The 12,629-nt window shown below is 49.6% G+C and overlaps 1 protein-coding gene across 3 annotated transcripts in view; it reads right to left on the bottom strand.

Moving 5' to 3' along the window:
• Positions 1 to 38: 38 nt before the first annotated feature.
• LOC144940787 (protein flightless-1 homolog) overlaps positions 39 to 12,629 on the bottom strand; it is a 33,289-nt gene continuing 20,698 nt past the window's right edge. Inside the window, exons 13-24 of one of the 3 annotated variants that reach the window (XM_078867191.1) lie at positions 12,230 to 12,337; positions 11,238 to 11,429; positions 9,716 to 9,931; positions 9,258 to 9,397; positions 8,379 to 8,658; positions 8,085 to 8,239; positions 5,997 to 6,057; positions 4,905 to 5,033; positions 4,325 to 4,431; positions 3,443 to 3,548; positions 2,978 to 3,043; positions 39 to 2,587 (exon numbers count right to left, since the gene is read on the bottom strand). In XM_078867191.1, the coding sequence (XP_078723317.1) occupies positions 2,453 to 2,587; positions 2,978 to 3,043; positions 3,443 to 3,548; positions 4,325 to 4,431; positions 4,905 to 5,033; positions 5,997 to 6,057; positions 8,085 to 8,239; positions 8,379 to 8,658; positions 9,258 to 9,397; positions 9,716 to 9,931; positions 11,238 to 11,429; positions 12,230 to 12,337 (1,695 nt within the window). In that variant the 3' untranslated portion in view covers positions 39 to 2,452. Of the gene's footprint in view, positions 2,588 to 2,977; positions 3,044 to 3,442; positions 3,549 to 4,324; positions 4,432 to 4,904; positions 5,034 to 5,996; positions 6,058 to 8,084; positions 8,240 to 8,378; positions 8,659 to 9,257; positions 9,398 to 9,715; positions 9,932 to 11,237; positions 11,430 to 12,229; positions 12,338 to 12,629 lie in introns of those variants that run through there. The other 2 variants (XM_078867189.1, XM_078867190.1) reach the window with 2 other exon arrangements.

The raw sequence follows: 12,629 nt of genomic DNA, 5'->3' as shown, positions 1-12,629 counted from the left end.
AACCACTCCTGGACCTCCCCTAGGTCGACTCAGCCTCACATGAGTACCTGGTGCGATGTGTAAATATCACCACCCACACCCTCGTGTGCCTTGCCGGCCTTCATCGGTGCTACTCGCCAGCAGCCCATTCTCCAATAGTCTGTTCAGGCTTTGTGAGGGGGGGGGATCTTTGATATACAACTGCAAGGACAGCTTATTCTCCATGGAAGCCATCCTTTTTATTAAGAGTGGTGACCACCTACCGTAGAATAGCAACACCGGAGACACTACTGCACGACACACATGAAACATTTGACATCGATCGGTTCGTGTACGAACTTGCAGAAAGAACAGGAAAAAGGCAAATTGGCTGGTTGAAATTCATTACGAAATGGTGCTTACAATGTGAATGTGGTCGGATTGCTCGATTGAAACGCTGGGCAGAAGCACAGCTGCAGCTCTGCTGCTACAGAAGATAAGCACACATTCAGGCAGCTATATGGCTGTTCTTTAGACAAGGCTTCGAGACTACAGCCTTATAAACACTGTCATAGTTAAACAATACTGTTTCGGTAATAAACTGCAATTTGAGTCGGCCTGTGCCAGGCTAAGTTTGGTTTAGTTGGTGCCGATCGGTACGAACCAATGTTCCCGTGAAATCTGTAATGGTGAAACATCAAGTGCGGATATAAAATATCGCTGCACCAACACCAGTGCACATCGAGTGACTGCTGATGTAACGAAATAGGGGACAAAGTTGCTAAGAGGTTTCGATTTCATATTGCCTTTTCATTCATTGGAATCTAGTGCAGACAAGGTTCTTGGTATGAATTCAGTAGTGGTGGAATGACTTCCATGAGTTGTCACAATTCGTGTTTGTGATTGCATTCAAATGTTGATTTTATAACACGGCTTTCGAATGGTAACTCCTCCAGTGGCTGCAGAGGTGACAGCCAATTACAATGTACGCAAAGTGAAAAACATCGATGCTTAACACCATTCGATATATGCTATCTTGAGGATCGATATTAATCGATGGTGTAATGTATCGCGGTTGGTTTCAACCCACTGTTAAGGACACAGACTTGATATTAGAAGCATTCTAGTGTGTCAAATGGTGAAACATCAATCCGGATTTAATATCACGCTGACCACCCTTGTTTATCCCACATGGTATCAGCTGGCCTGTGCCGTGTGGTTTGTCCTTGTGGCCTATGCTGTGCACTTAGCATCAGTAACCCATGCCAGCCTTCGGCCCCTGGGTTTTCCAAACCTGGCATTTAATACAGCTTTGATAGGAACAAGAATTTAAGAATCAATCTGCTTTAGATCCAGTAAAGAGTTTGGGTCACTGACTTACTTTAGCGCAGAGTAGTGTTCACTAGGTATGGACCGAATTTAGATATTTTTAAAATATCTTGTGAACAACCAGTGCAAATATGGATCCAGGATTATCCAAGCCTGGGATTTAGTTGAATACAGTCAAGCACTCTGTAGTACACTCCTGAGTGGTGTAGACAGCCAGGTCTCGCTGCAAGGGTGTGTCCGGGGCATTGGAGCCGAGATGCGTCCATAGCTGTACTACTTTGAGATTAAGAGCAGGCTACAAGAAGGATTTCAGTGTGTTTTGGCAAGTTTTTTTCTGGATTTCACCGATTATTCAGCCAAACTGAACTCCCATCAGTGCTGCATCATTACCGCCAACGATATAACTGAACAAAAAAGCTTTGCATGGATGCTTTGGTTAATGCTGCAGTCTGCTTTTCATGAAGTTTAACCTGATCTTGTTAGGCATTCAGGCAGAAATAATATCATTTGAACCAAACGCACATTTTCTTTCCATCGAAACTGCTGTTGAACTGGTCTCAAATGGAATGACATCGTTGAGATTTCTACATATTGATGGAGATGCACGGCGTGCGTCACCTTGGTAAATAATATCTGATGATATGCCATGTCCTGCCACAATCACTCAACCAAAGTCAGAACAATAGGTGCTGTTATACCAACACAGCAAATCATGTGCACACAGCTATGGTTTGCTCAGGCATGCAAAAAAGGGGTGCCGTGGTGGCGAGGTGTTAACTCCCTCGCCTAGTATGCAGGAGCTCGTGGGTTCGATCCCAACCCCTGTTATATTTGGAGTTTGCATGTTCTCACCGTGGCCACATGGATTTTTCTCCGGGTCCTTTGGTTTTTCCCTCCACATTTAGAATAAACGTGTATTTGGCTGCTATAAATTTCCACACGACAAGCCACTTTCGTTCAGCTATCATTTGTGGCCGGGCCGTTTTTGAAAAAGAGCTATTTATAGTATAGCTCAGTGGGCCTTACCTGCTAAAATATAAAATAGTTTCAATTAGCTGAGTTTAAATTGTTTCCTTCGGGGGCGCGGGTGTTATTGCGGGCTGGCCGACGAACGGCGGCGTTGATAGGGGTGCGCGTAGGAAACCGTCACTTGCCACTGAAGGCATCAGTTGGTCGGCTTGGGGAAGGGCACCCAGGCGTGGAAGCAGCGAGAGAATATGTGCGGCTCGTTGCCCTTGCGCACCAGGCGCAGCTTGCGTGGATTCTCCGGCTCCTTGCTCTTCATGTGCTGGATGTAGACCTGCAAGAAACGGGGCCTTTGCTAGTGTACGGTTACCTAAGAGGCAATCTACAGCTCCGTGGGGCAGTGACGTTGGCTAGGCTCGACTTTTAACAGCGGCACAGACGTCCGCCCCCCCCCCCCAAACAATATTTCTAACGTGATTACCGCAGAGATATGGCTGCTGTTACCCGACCTCGAAAACTAATTGGGACCCTCCTAAATAAGAGCCCCGAGACTCGGTGTGGCTTTTCAGACATAAACGAGCGTAATGATAGCAAATCCCTTCTTGTCATCTCACGAGGATTTTTATAAATTCCCTCTCCCCAAAGATTGTCTGCTTAGGGCCCCCAATAGGCCAGCTCCCATCACCGACACGCTCGCTGGGTTAAGGGCACGGCCGCCACGTACCTGTGTGGCCTTGAGCCCCAGCTTGATCTCCACCTGGCTGGACTGAGTGCCCACCCACATGTACACCTGCAAGGCAACCAAATCAAGGTGAGTGCGGTGTGCAGATTCATGCAAACACATGCATGTATTTTTGATGCAAAGCTTTCGTGACTGCAGGGATTCATATTCTTGGTTCTTTCGGTAAAGTCACATGAAGGGAAATAATAAAATATTAAATTTAAAAAAAATTTTATTTCCCTTCTACGTGACTTTACCGAAAGAACCAAGAATACATGCATGTATGATAAAATTCTTTCGCACCGTACGTAAGCCAACCACGCTAATCGGAGGATGCATTTCTCGTGACAGTCTTCATAGGTGCTCGCTAACAGATCTTACCCCACAAGTCTGTTAAGGCTATATATGGGATATTTGTCTTGTTTTTTGTATGAGCGTGCGTGCGTCTGTGCGTGCGTGAGCACGTACCTCGCCGCCATTGTCCAACACCATGATGTCGTCGTCTGCCAGGTCATCCTGGCAAAAGTCGGAGCACTTCTCGGAAACGGAGAAGTAGCCCTTATCGTTGGAGCACCTGCACGCGCCAACCCCCCACGGGCAGAAGGATGGAAGATGACGGTCACATTCTACGGTGTTTAATAACCAGCTGAGAAGTCGAAAGGGACCAGGATGGTCTAATGTACAAAAGAGCGACCCGGGGCATTAGTCTGCCAGGAGAGGGGATGATGATTGCTCTGTATAATACCCAATTGAGTGCGTTGTCATTTTCTAATTTGGAACCTCGTGTGACCACAGGCCTACTCTTGCAAATGACCTCACGGGATCTTTAATGTCCACTGTAAATCAGGCTGGTATAGATTATTATTATGGTTATTACACCGGCAGTAATAACCTGAGCCGCGGAAACGCTACCGCCGGACCACACTGCCTGGTGCGAGCAAACTTCTCCGCAGAGGTTCGAGATAAGATAGGAGGCAACTTGTAAAAAGGGAAGGATACACACAGCAGGTACGCAGGTGTCTGAGTGAAAGGAGTCAGGCACCGCACCTGAATCAGAGGTCGCAACCGGGTACTCGATACCCGTACCCTACCCGATACCCGGCTACCCGTACCCGGCCAGGTACGGGTAGCCGTTTGCGACCCTGGTGCGGCCGGGTACGGGTAGGCCGTGAGTCACTGGTGAGTAACCGTTTGTCACTCATTTCGGGTAGGGTACGGGTACCCTACCCGAAATGAGTGACCCTGGTGCGGCCGGGTACGGGTAAGGAATCAAAACCCGTTTGCGACCTCTGACCTGAATGTGCGGGTGAAGGGAGTGTACCTGCTGGAGGGGGAGCAGCAGCACCGCACCTGAATAGACGTGCCGTGCGCATGTAGGCGGCGTCTTGGTCGTACGGCTTTCGACCGCCAATCCCCACCCAGAAGAAGTTCTCCGGCTCCTCTCCCTCGGTGATCACCTGCATTCCGCGGCAGTAACCGGTCCCTCGGTTCAAACTCAGGATTTAAAAGCTTCCTATTATTCCTATTCTTCTTTATTTTCTCCCTACCCTCACCCTGACCGTATTTGATAACTATGGTGCAGTGTAATTTTGCCCTCCACCTTGAATCGTTTCTTCACGACACAAGCGTTCAGATCATTGTGTGGCCAAGCAGTGAGCGCACTGTGCTACAAACCCGGCAACCCGCGTTCGAGTCCCGTTCACGGCCAATAACAGCGGTGAATTTTTTAACCGGTCCTGGGCCTCCCCTAGGTCGACTCGGCCTCAAATAAGTACCTGGTGTGATGTGTAAACATCGCCACTAGGGAGACAAAAGTGGCCAGGCATGGTGCTGGCCACCCACCCCCTTGTATGCCATGCCGGCCTTCATAGGTGCTCTCGAACAGCACTTGCCCAAAAAGTCAGTTTTGTGCGTGTGTGTGCTCGCGGACCTGCTTGCTGTAGGAGGTGTGGAACATGCTGCCCATGATCTCCTCCGTGAGCCGAGCCTCGTCCGGCGCGGCCCCCCGCCCCACCCACGCGTAGACCATCCCTGGGCCGTCCTCGCTGCCAAACGGCACCTGCGCACCGCACACAGCGCACCGAGGGGTCAGCCCCAGCCAAAAACGCCGCCGCTGATCGGGGCAACATTTGAAGCTGCTTTTACGGCCCAACGTACACGCACGGCCCATTTTGTCAGGGACGACGGCTGCCCTCGTGATTTTGACCATATTTCACCACGGTGGTCCAGTGCACATTGTGGTGGGGGGGGGGGGGGTACAGAACCACAATAGATCTTGCCGCAGTGCTGCCTATAATGGTGGCGTCTTTCCCGCTTGTTGCCAAGGTTCGCGGTTCGAGCTCAGCGGCACTCCCTGGTTAATACTGGGGCTGTATGAACGACAAAACACACACAGCTGCCGCTTCCCGGTAGATGTTAAAAGATCCCGTGATATTGTTTGAAAATGGAGTAAGGCCATCTTGTTTCGGCGTCGTGACGCGAATATGAGAAAGTTACTCGCACAATTTGGAACAACCAACAGCAAATCTTGACTTAAAGCTTTCGTGACTGCAGGAATTCATATTCTTTGGGTCTTTCGGTAAAGTCAAGTAGATAGGTTCAAAGAAAATAACAAAAAACACCGACGTTTCGATCGCAACACAAGCGGTCGTCATCAGGAAAAGGGGGGTTAGCTTCCAAGGCAAACTGTTTATAAAGGTTTGAAATGGGCGTAGCCCAAATGTCAGCAGCTAATGTTAATGCAAGTGGTGGGCAGCAACCACGACAGTGGTCCCCCTAGGCCAAACACAATGTGCTCCAAACACGTTTTGTTATGTTATGGGCGCAGTATAAACGCAAGTATTATCAGTGTAATATATTACGATTATTTCCAGCCAAACGTGGATCGATGTTGGTAATTAATCCGGCGTTATACTGCGCCTTGTAATTTTCTTCTCCAACAGGTGCAGAAAACAGGCAGTGCTGAAATGAGACCGGGCACAGAAGGTCATAGTGCAGGTAAGGGGTAGAGGCAGTACAGTACCTTGAGAATGTAACAGAATTCAGAGTTGAGAAAGGCAGCATCAGTATTAATCTGAATGCACCTGCACAAGCAGAGGGGCAGAACCGAAGGCAAGCAAAAGACAGGGGAGGGGCGGAGAGAACGCAAGACGGAGCAAACTGATGTAAGGAGAGAAGAAATTACAATTCTCATCCGGAGGTTATAGGAAGTCACCACCATCAGCCGTTAGCACGAGGCACCAGGAGAAAGACAAGGGCAGACCGCCATCTCGCGAAAACTGCGTGTGGAATATAATTCATGATTGACGTTTGCGTGAGCCCGCCCACGTAATGAATGGTCTTTACCAAATGCGTGTCGGTAAGACGCTCCACGACCTGACGCAGCCGAATTAAATCTCCACGGCGTGCAAAGCGTTTAATGCGCCAAATCGTTCATGTTTTCGGCTCGCTCACCGGGTGAGGTGAAGAACAATCCTCGCAACCAGATTCGCGTGAAAGCATACGCGGTACGTGGCGACGACTATACTTCTATGCGTTGGTGTGAACGTGTATTTCGTACATAAAGTGCGGTGACAAGAATCCAGACTGTCCGTAGAGCATAATTTCACAATACGTAAAATTCAGACCAAATGGCAGTGTGGCCTAGATGGTTGCCCCTCCAACACCCCCCCCCCCCCCACCGCTAACTCACCATCGGCCCCCTGTACCCCACGTTTCATGGCCAGTGGTTTGCGTACATTAGAAAGCATCGACGAAGCGAAGCATCGTCGCGAGCACAGCTCAGAGTGCCGAGTGCAATCGTACCACAGGGAGGTTGCCGGCGTATTCTCTCGATTATAAGATGCAATTCCTCCCCCCCCCACGCACCGGTATTTGAAAGCAAAAGTCGGGGGGGGTTCAGTCTTACTATCCGGAGAATATCCGTCGTCTGCCTGCATGTGCGTTTTACAGTAGAACCCCTCTTAACGACCACCCCTGTCTTAATGATCGGCCTCCATATAGCCCAATGTGGAGTGTATAGTGTAGTGTATAGTAGTTTATAGTGTAGTGTATAGTAGTGTGGTGTATAGTAGTGTATTGTATAGTTGCGTGGTGTATAGTAGTGTGGAGATAGTAGTGTAGTGTATAGTGGTGTAATGTATAGTAGTGTAGTGTATAGTAGTGTAATGTATAGTGGTGTAATGTATAGTGGTGTAGTGTATAGTGGTGTAGTGTATAGTGGTGTAATGTATAGTAGTGTAATGTATAGTAGTGTAATGTATAGTGGTGTAATGTATAGTGGTGTAGTATGTAGTGGTGTAGTATGTAGTGGTGTAGTATGTAGTGGTGTAGAGTAGACCACCCCTGTTAACTATTAACAACTTCGCTTAACGACGGGCCTCCATAGAGCCCCTTTACCGACCATTTCCCTGTTAACGACAGGCTGCTGTACGTACAGTAAGTATTAATAAATTAATTGCTTAACTATGTTTCTTTTAATATTATTTGTTTATAATGTTGTTGATATCTTTATGTATTCATATCGATTGTTTAAATATTATAAAGTACGTTTTGTGGGTGAAAAAGGGTCACTTTCGATGCTATCGGAACGAATTAAGCCTTCAACGTGTATTTCCTATGCTCGCTTAACGAGCAAATCACTTAACGACCGGTTTCGTGGGACCAATTACCGTCGTTAAGAGGGGTTTCTACTCTGATCGCGTTCGCAATTATCATCTTCCGGAAGATGGTTAGACACCGCAGCAATACATTAGCACCCAGGGGGTATGGAAGAGCAGAACTAACCAGGCTTTCAGAATGATCTTCCGGAAGACATGCCCATTTGAAAGCAGCGCGTGCGTGATCATCATCTGAACGATGTCTCTCCATAACAACGTATTCTCCTGATCATAAAGCACTTTTTCTTTTTCAACATTAACCCCAAAGGGAATCGCTTGGTGTGCCCTACATTTCCGGAGTGCATTATAATTTGGAAAATACGGTCAATTTCAAGGTGCAAAACGGCGATAAAGCACGGCGGACGTTTTTGTCGCGAACGCAGCGGCAGCGGCAAAAACAGGGCGGGGAGGTGGTGGTGGGGGGTGCATGAAGGTGGGCAATGAGCTCCTACCGTGTGCACAGCGCACTGCCGTTGCTGCGCACGTGGTACAGGCTCGGCTGCGCATCGTTATCCGTGATCTTCCTGTGGCCCCGGTGAATGAGAAACTTCCTCTTGAAGTGCGACAGGAACTTGGGGTTCTCCTGCTGCTGCGTCATCCGCACCACCTGCACAGCCGCGCGCAAAGTGTCACTCACGCGTCGCATTGGCACGCAGCTTTGAAGACGATCATGGTGATGATGATGACCATCACATCGAAGGCAATCTCCAGCCGAAATCTCCGGCGCAGATGTCAGCCGCCCCCACCTCCAGCTTGCCGGGGAAGAGGCTCTCAAACTTCTTCTGCAGGCTGAACGTGAAGGTGAGCCAGCCCATGTTTGAGGCGTCGTGTCCCTGCCAGAAGTACACCACGCACTGCATGTCCTCCTCCACGCCTGTGGCCTCCGCCGACGACTTGTCCGGCCTCGCCGCACTGGGCTCCACGGCCTCCCCCCCAGTGTCAGCCGCGCCCGCCCCGGCCTCCCCGGGAGCCCCGGCCTCGCCTCCTTCCTCTGCCGTGTTTTCGCACTCAACAGGCATCCAGTACCTGTCAAATTGAGCGGTGGTGGTCGTGGGGGCAAACGAGAGAATATCTTCAGTTATCTCCAGGTACTGAGAGCAAGAATGACTGAATACTCTTGTCAATCGACTGTCGGATGAAAGCCCATCCCCCGTGCCGCGTTGTTGGTCATGGGGGTTTGTTTAACTATTCTTCACCACGCTGGTCAAAGCGGGTTGGTGAAAGAGGGGGCAACAGGGCCGGTTCTGATATAACTCGCCAATGATGTTAGCCGTGGCCAGGAATCAAACTCGTGCAACCAGGTGCATAGTGCAGTGTGCACCTTCGCTAGCTGGGTGATCACAAGGCCAGTTGTGTTATAACATTGCTAGCTGGGTAATCGCATTGCAAGCTGGGTAATCGCATTGCTAGCTGGGTAATCGCATTGCTAGCTGGGTAATTGAATTGCTAGCTGGGTAATCGAATTGCTAGCTGGGTAATCGCATTGCAAGCTGGGTAATTGCATTGCTAGCTGGGTAATCGCATTGCTAGCTGGGTAATCGCATTGCAAGCTGGGTAATCGCATTGCTAGCTGGGTGACCACAGGGCCAGCTGGGTGAGAACAGAGCTCAGATGGCGATGGTCACCGGCACAGGAAGACGTAGCAGTCGTTTGTGTAGAAGTGGCCCAGTTCATCTTCGGGGAGACGCACAAACTTCTTTCCCTCCAGCACGAAGGCCTCCATGCCGTCCAGGTCGTCGCCCCACTCCTCCATCAGCTGCTCAGCCTGGGGGGGGGGGCGGGGAGGGGGTGGCGTCCGCAGTGAAAGCGGCACCACATGGTTACAACCAGGTTCGCGAGAGATTGAGTGAAAGAGAGAGTAAGAGTGAGACAGAGCGAGAGAGTGAGTGAGAGAGTGAGTGTGAATGAGAGCGAGTAAGAGCGAGAGAGTGAGTGTGAGAGAGAGAATGAATGAGCGAGAGTGAGCGAGCGAGAGTGAGAGAAATAGAGAGTGAGAGAGAGAGAGTGAGAGAGTGAGCGAGAGAGAGTGAGTGAGTGAGTGAGAGAGCGAGAAGATGGCCGGTGAGCCTGGGAGCTGCTTGACCTCAGTGAAAGGCATGGGCGCCTGGCGGGGCAGGAAGAGAGCGGAGAGGTCGGCCTTCATCTGCTTCTCTTTCTTGGGGTCGGTGATGTCCACCTCGTCGGCGGTCGTCGTCGACGCCGTCGGTATTGGGGCCTCGACGCGCCTCATGCTCTCGGCGCTCTGGGTGTAGTCCACCTTCAGCACGTCGTCCCAGTTCTTGAACTTTGACTTGAACACCTGCGAAGCAAACAAAATAAACAGTCAGAGTATTGTCTATTTATTTCACAAGGGTGTACCGTACAAGTCGAGCATCGCACACGTCTACACGCGAGTGTTACGGCCTCTATGTGTGTTGAACTTCTTTCGCACCGTACGTAGCCAACCGCGCTAATCAGAGGTGCGCGGGAAGGAGAACGAACTAAACACAAAAAGTACTTCTAAAGAAATTAATTTGAAATATAGATTTAGAAGTGCATAGCTCCAGTGGCTTCCTAATATCGGAAGGACGAGCGCTTCAGACGGCCGCAGAAGCGCATCTAAAAGCATGTGATGAAGTGACCGTCTTTGTTCGATAGCTAGCACAAAGCCACTGCAAAGATGACCAATGATATTCAAGCAAGTGCCCATGCTTTATTATGCTTCGTAGAACTGTAATTAATTTCAATATGGCTTTGGTGGCCGGGTCGAGATGGGTTAAGCTGCTGTTCTTAAAGTCGGAAACCAAGGATTGAATTCAGGTGGTCTGTGTAGGTGTCGACTCTGAAATTGGTCATTCGAGAGACCAACACATTTTATGCGCGTGTCTGGGTTTATGAGGTTGCCACTCTGTTCTACGATGCAGGCCAAAGCTATCAAGCTACATCGCATGCTCGTGTTACATCAATACATGATAGCGATGCATGATGTAGCGATGCATGACAGATCAAACTAAACTAAAATTTTTTAGTTTTACCAGGTAAGGCCCACTGAGCTATATAGCTCTTTTTTCTGAAGCGATCTGGCCACAAATGATAGCCCAACCAAGTGGCTTATCATGTAGAAATGTTTAGTAGCCAAATACACTCAACTCATGTTTCTAAATGTGTAAGGAAACACCTGGAGAAAAATCCACACGACCACGGGGAGAACATGCAAACTCAAAATATACAGGCGTCAGGGTCTTGATCGACCTCCTGCATGCCAGGCGAGGTAGTTAACTTGCCACAGCGGCGTCCTGCATAAGGCATAGGGCATTGCTACATAGCGATGTAGTTACATAGTGATGTAGTGACGCATGACAACGATGCGTGATAGTGATGTAGCGACGCACGATAGGGATGGAGTGATGCATGATCGCGATGCCTGTTAGCGATGTCGCAATGCTTGCTTGTGATACGTGAGAGGTGCGTGATAGAGATGCGTGAAAAAGTTGCGTGACAGCGATGCACGTGAGTGACGTAGCAAAGCATTATAGCTACGTAGCGACAGCATAACGTGACGCGCGATAGCAACGTAGCTGCCTGCGACGACAGGCGAGCAGGCCCCTCCCCCCCCCCCCCCGTACCTGCGTCTCCGTGCTCTCCAGGCTGCGCGTCACCACCGCGTGCGCCGGCCGCTGCACGAGGCTGCACAGCTCCTGCGCCAGCTTGCCGGCCGCGGCGCGCACCAGGCGCGGGGAGCGCCGTCCGATCCACACGAACACGTCGGACGCGCAGTCCAGGATGTAGACGCCGTGCGTGTCCAGGAGGCTCTGCACCTGCGTGCACGGGGAACCGGCCTCCGCTCAGGGTTCACTCTCGTTTACGTCTCTCTCTCTCTCTGGAGTGAACTTGCGCCCCACGGTTCAATCTTGATGTGGTATTTTATTGAGGGACTAACTGTGTTGGTGTTGTCTTGCTTTGGTCTGGGAGTGTTTTATTGTTGTAGTTTTTTCTGCCTTGCCCCAAGCTTGATAACTCAGTCGGGCCTTACCCGGTAAAATAAAAGTACTTTTGGTTTTTTTGTGTGATAAATCTGACTTTTTCTATAATGAATGTATCGATTATTTATTTACATTTAGTGAATTTCTTACCTATTTCTCTATTTAGCGCTCCTTAAAGTTTCTTTGTATCGTTCGCTGTTGTAACTCGTTGACCCGCCCCATTACTGGGACATGTGTGAAAAAGAGCTTCATAGCTCATCGGATTCCTCCTCCAGTCTAAATAAAGATTTTGATTCTGGTCGAGTGTTTGCCACTTGTTGCAAAGGTTCGCGGTTCGAGCCCAGTGGCCACCCTGGCTAATGCTGCAGGAGTATTGACCAGAAAACACAGCGGACATCAAAGACCCCGTGATGCTCTTCGATAAGGAAGTTGGCCATGTGTGCTGGCATCACAGTCCAAACTTACCAAATATTACAATTTACTTTCAAGTTATTTCATTTGGAAAAAACAAACAAACATCACAACACTGCCCCGTACTGGCAGACTTGGCAGTCACACATGCATATCATCAAACATTACGTCTTAAAATCGAAGCTTAACTTGAACACAAGTCGCCGTTCTAGCCGTACACTTACCAGCCTTTGATCTGGTGCCAGGTCTCTGGTGAGTTTGGTGTTGGTGTGTTCCACGGACAGGCGGTAGTTCACCTGCGGAAGCTCCAGGTATCCAAGTCCTAGCCCCACCTATACACAAAGACATAGACAAAGATCCCCCCCCCCCCCATATAACCTTAACAGACTGTTGGGGCAAGTGCTGTTGTCAAGCACCTATGATGGCCGTACGGCAGACGAGGCAATATTTACACACCACACTAGGTACTCATTTGAGACGGAGTCAACCTAAAGGAGGCCCAGGACCAGTTAAGATAATCGTCACTGGGTGTTGGCCTTGAGCGGGAATCGAACTCGGGTCGCCGGGTTCATAGGGCATACGGACTAACCGCTAAACTACCTCTCGCCACCGATATGCACACAC

Source organism: Lampetra fluviatilis, chromosome 23 (genome assembly GCF_964198595.1).
Source record: "Lampetra fluviatilis chromosome 23, kcLamFluv1.1, whole genome shotgun sequence".
Taxonomy (NCBI): domain Eukaryota; kingdom Metazoa; phylum Chordata; class Hyperoartia; order Petromyzontiformes; family Petromyzontidae; genus Lampetra; species Lampetra fluviatilis.
This window is presented reverse-complemented; position numbering and strand designations above follow the sequence as displayed.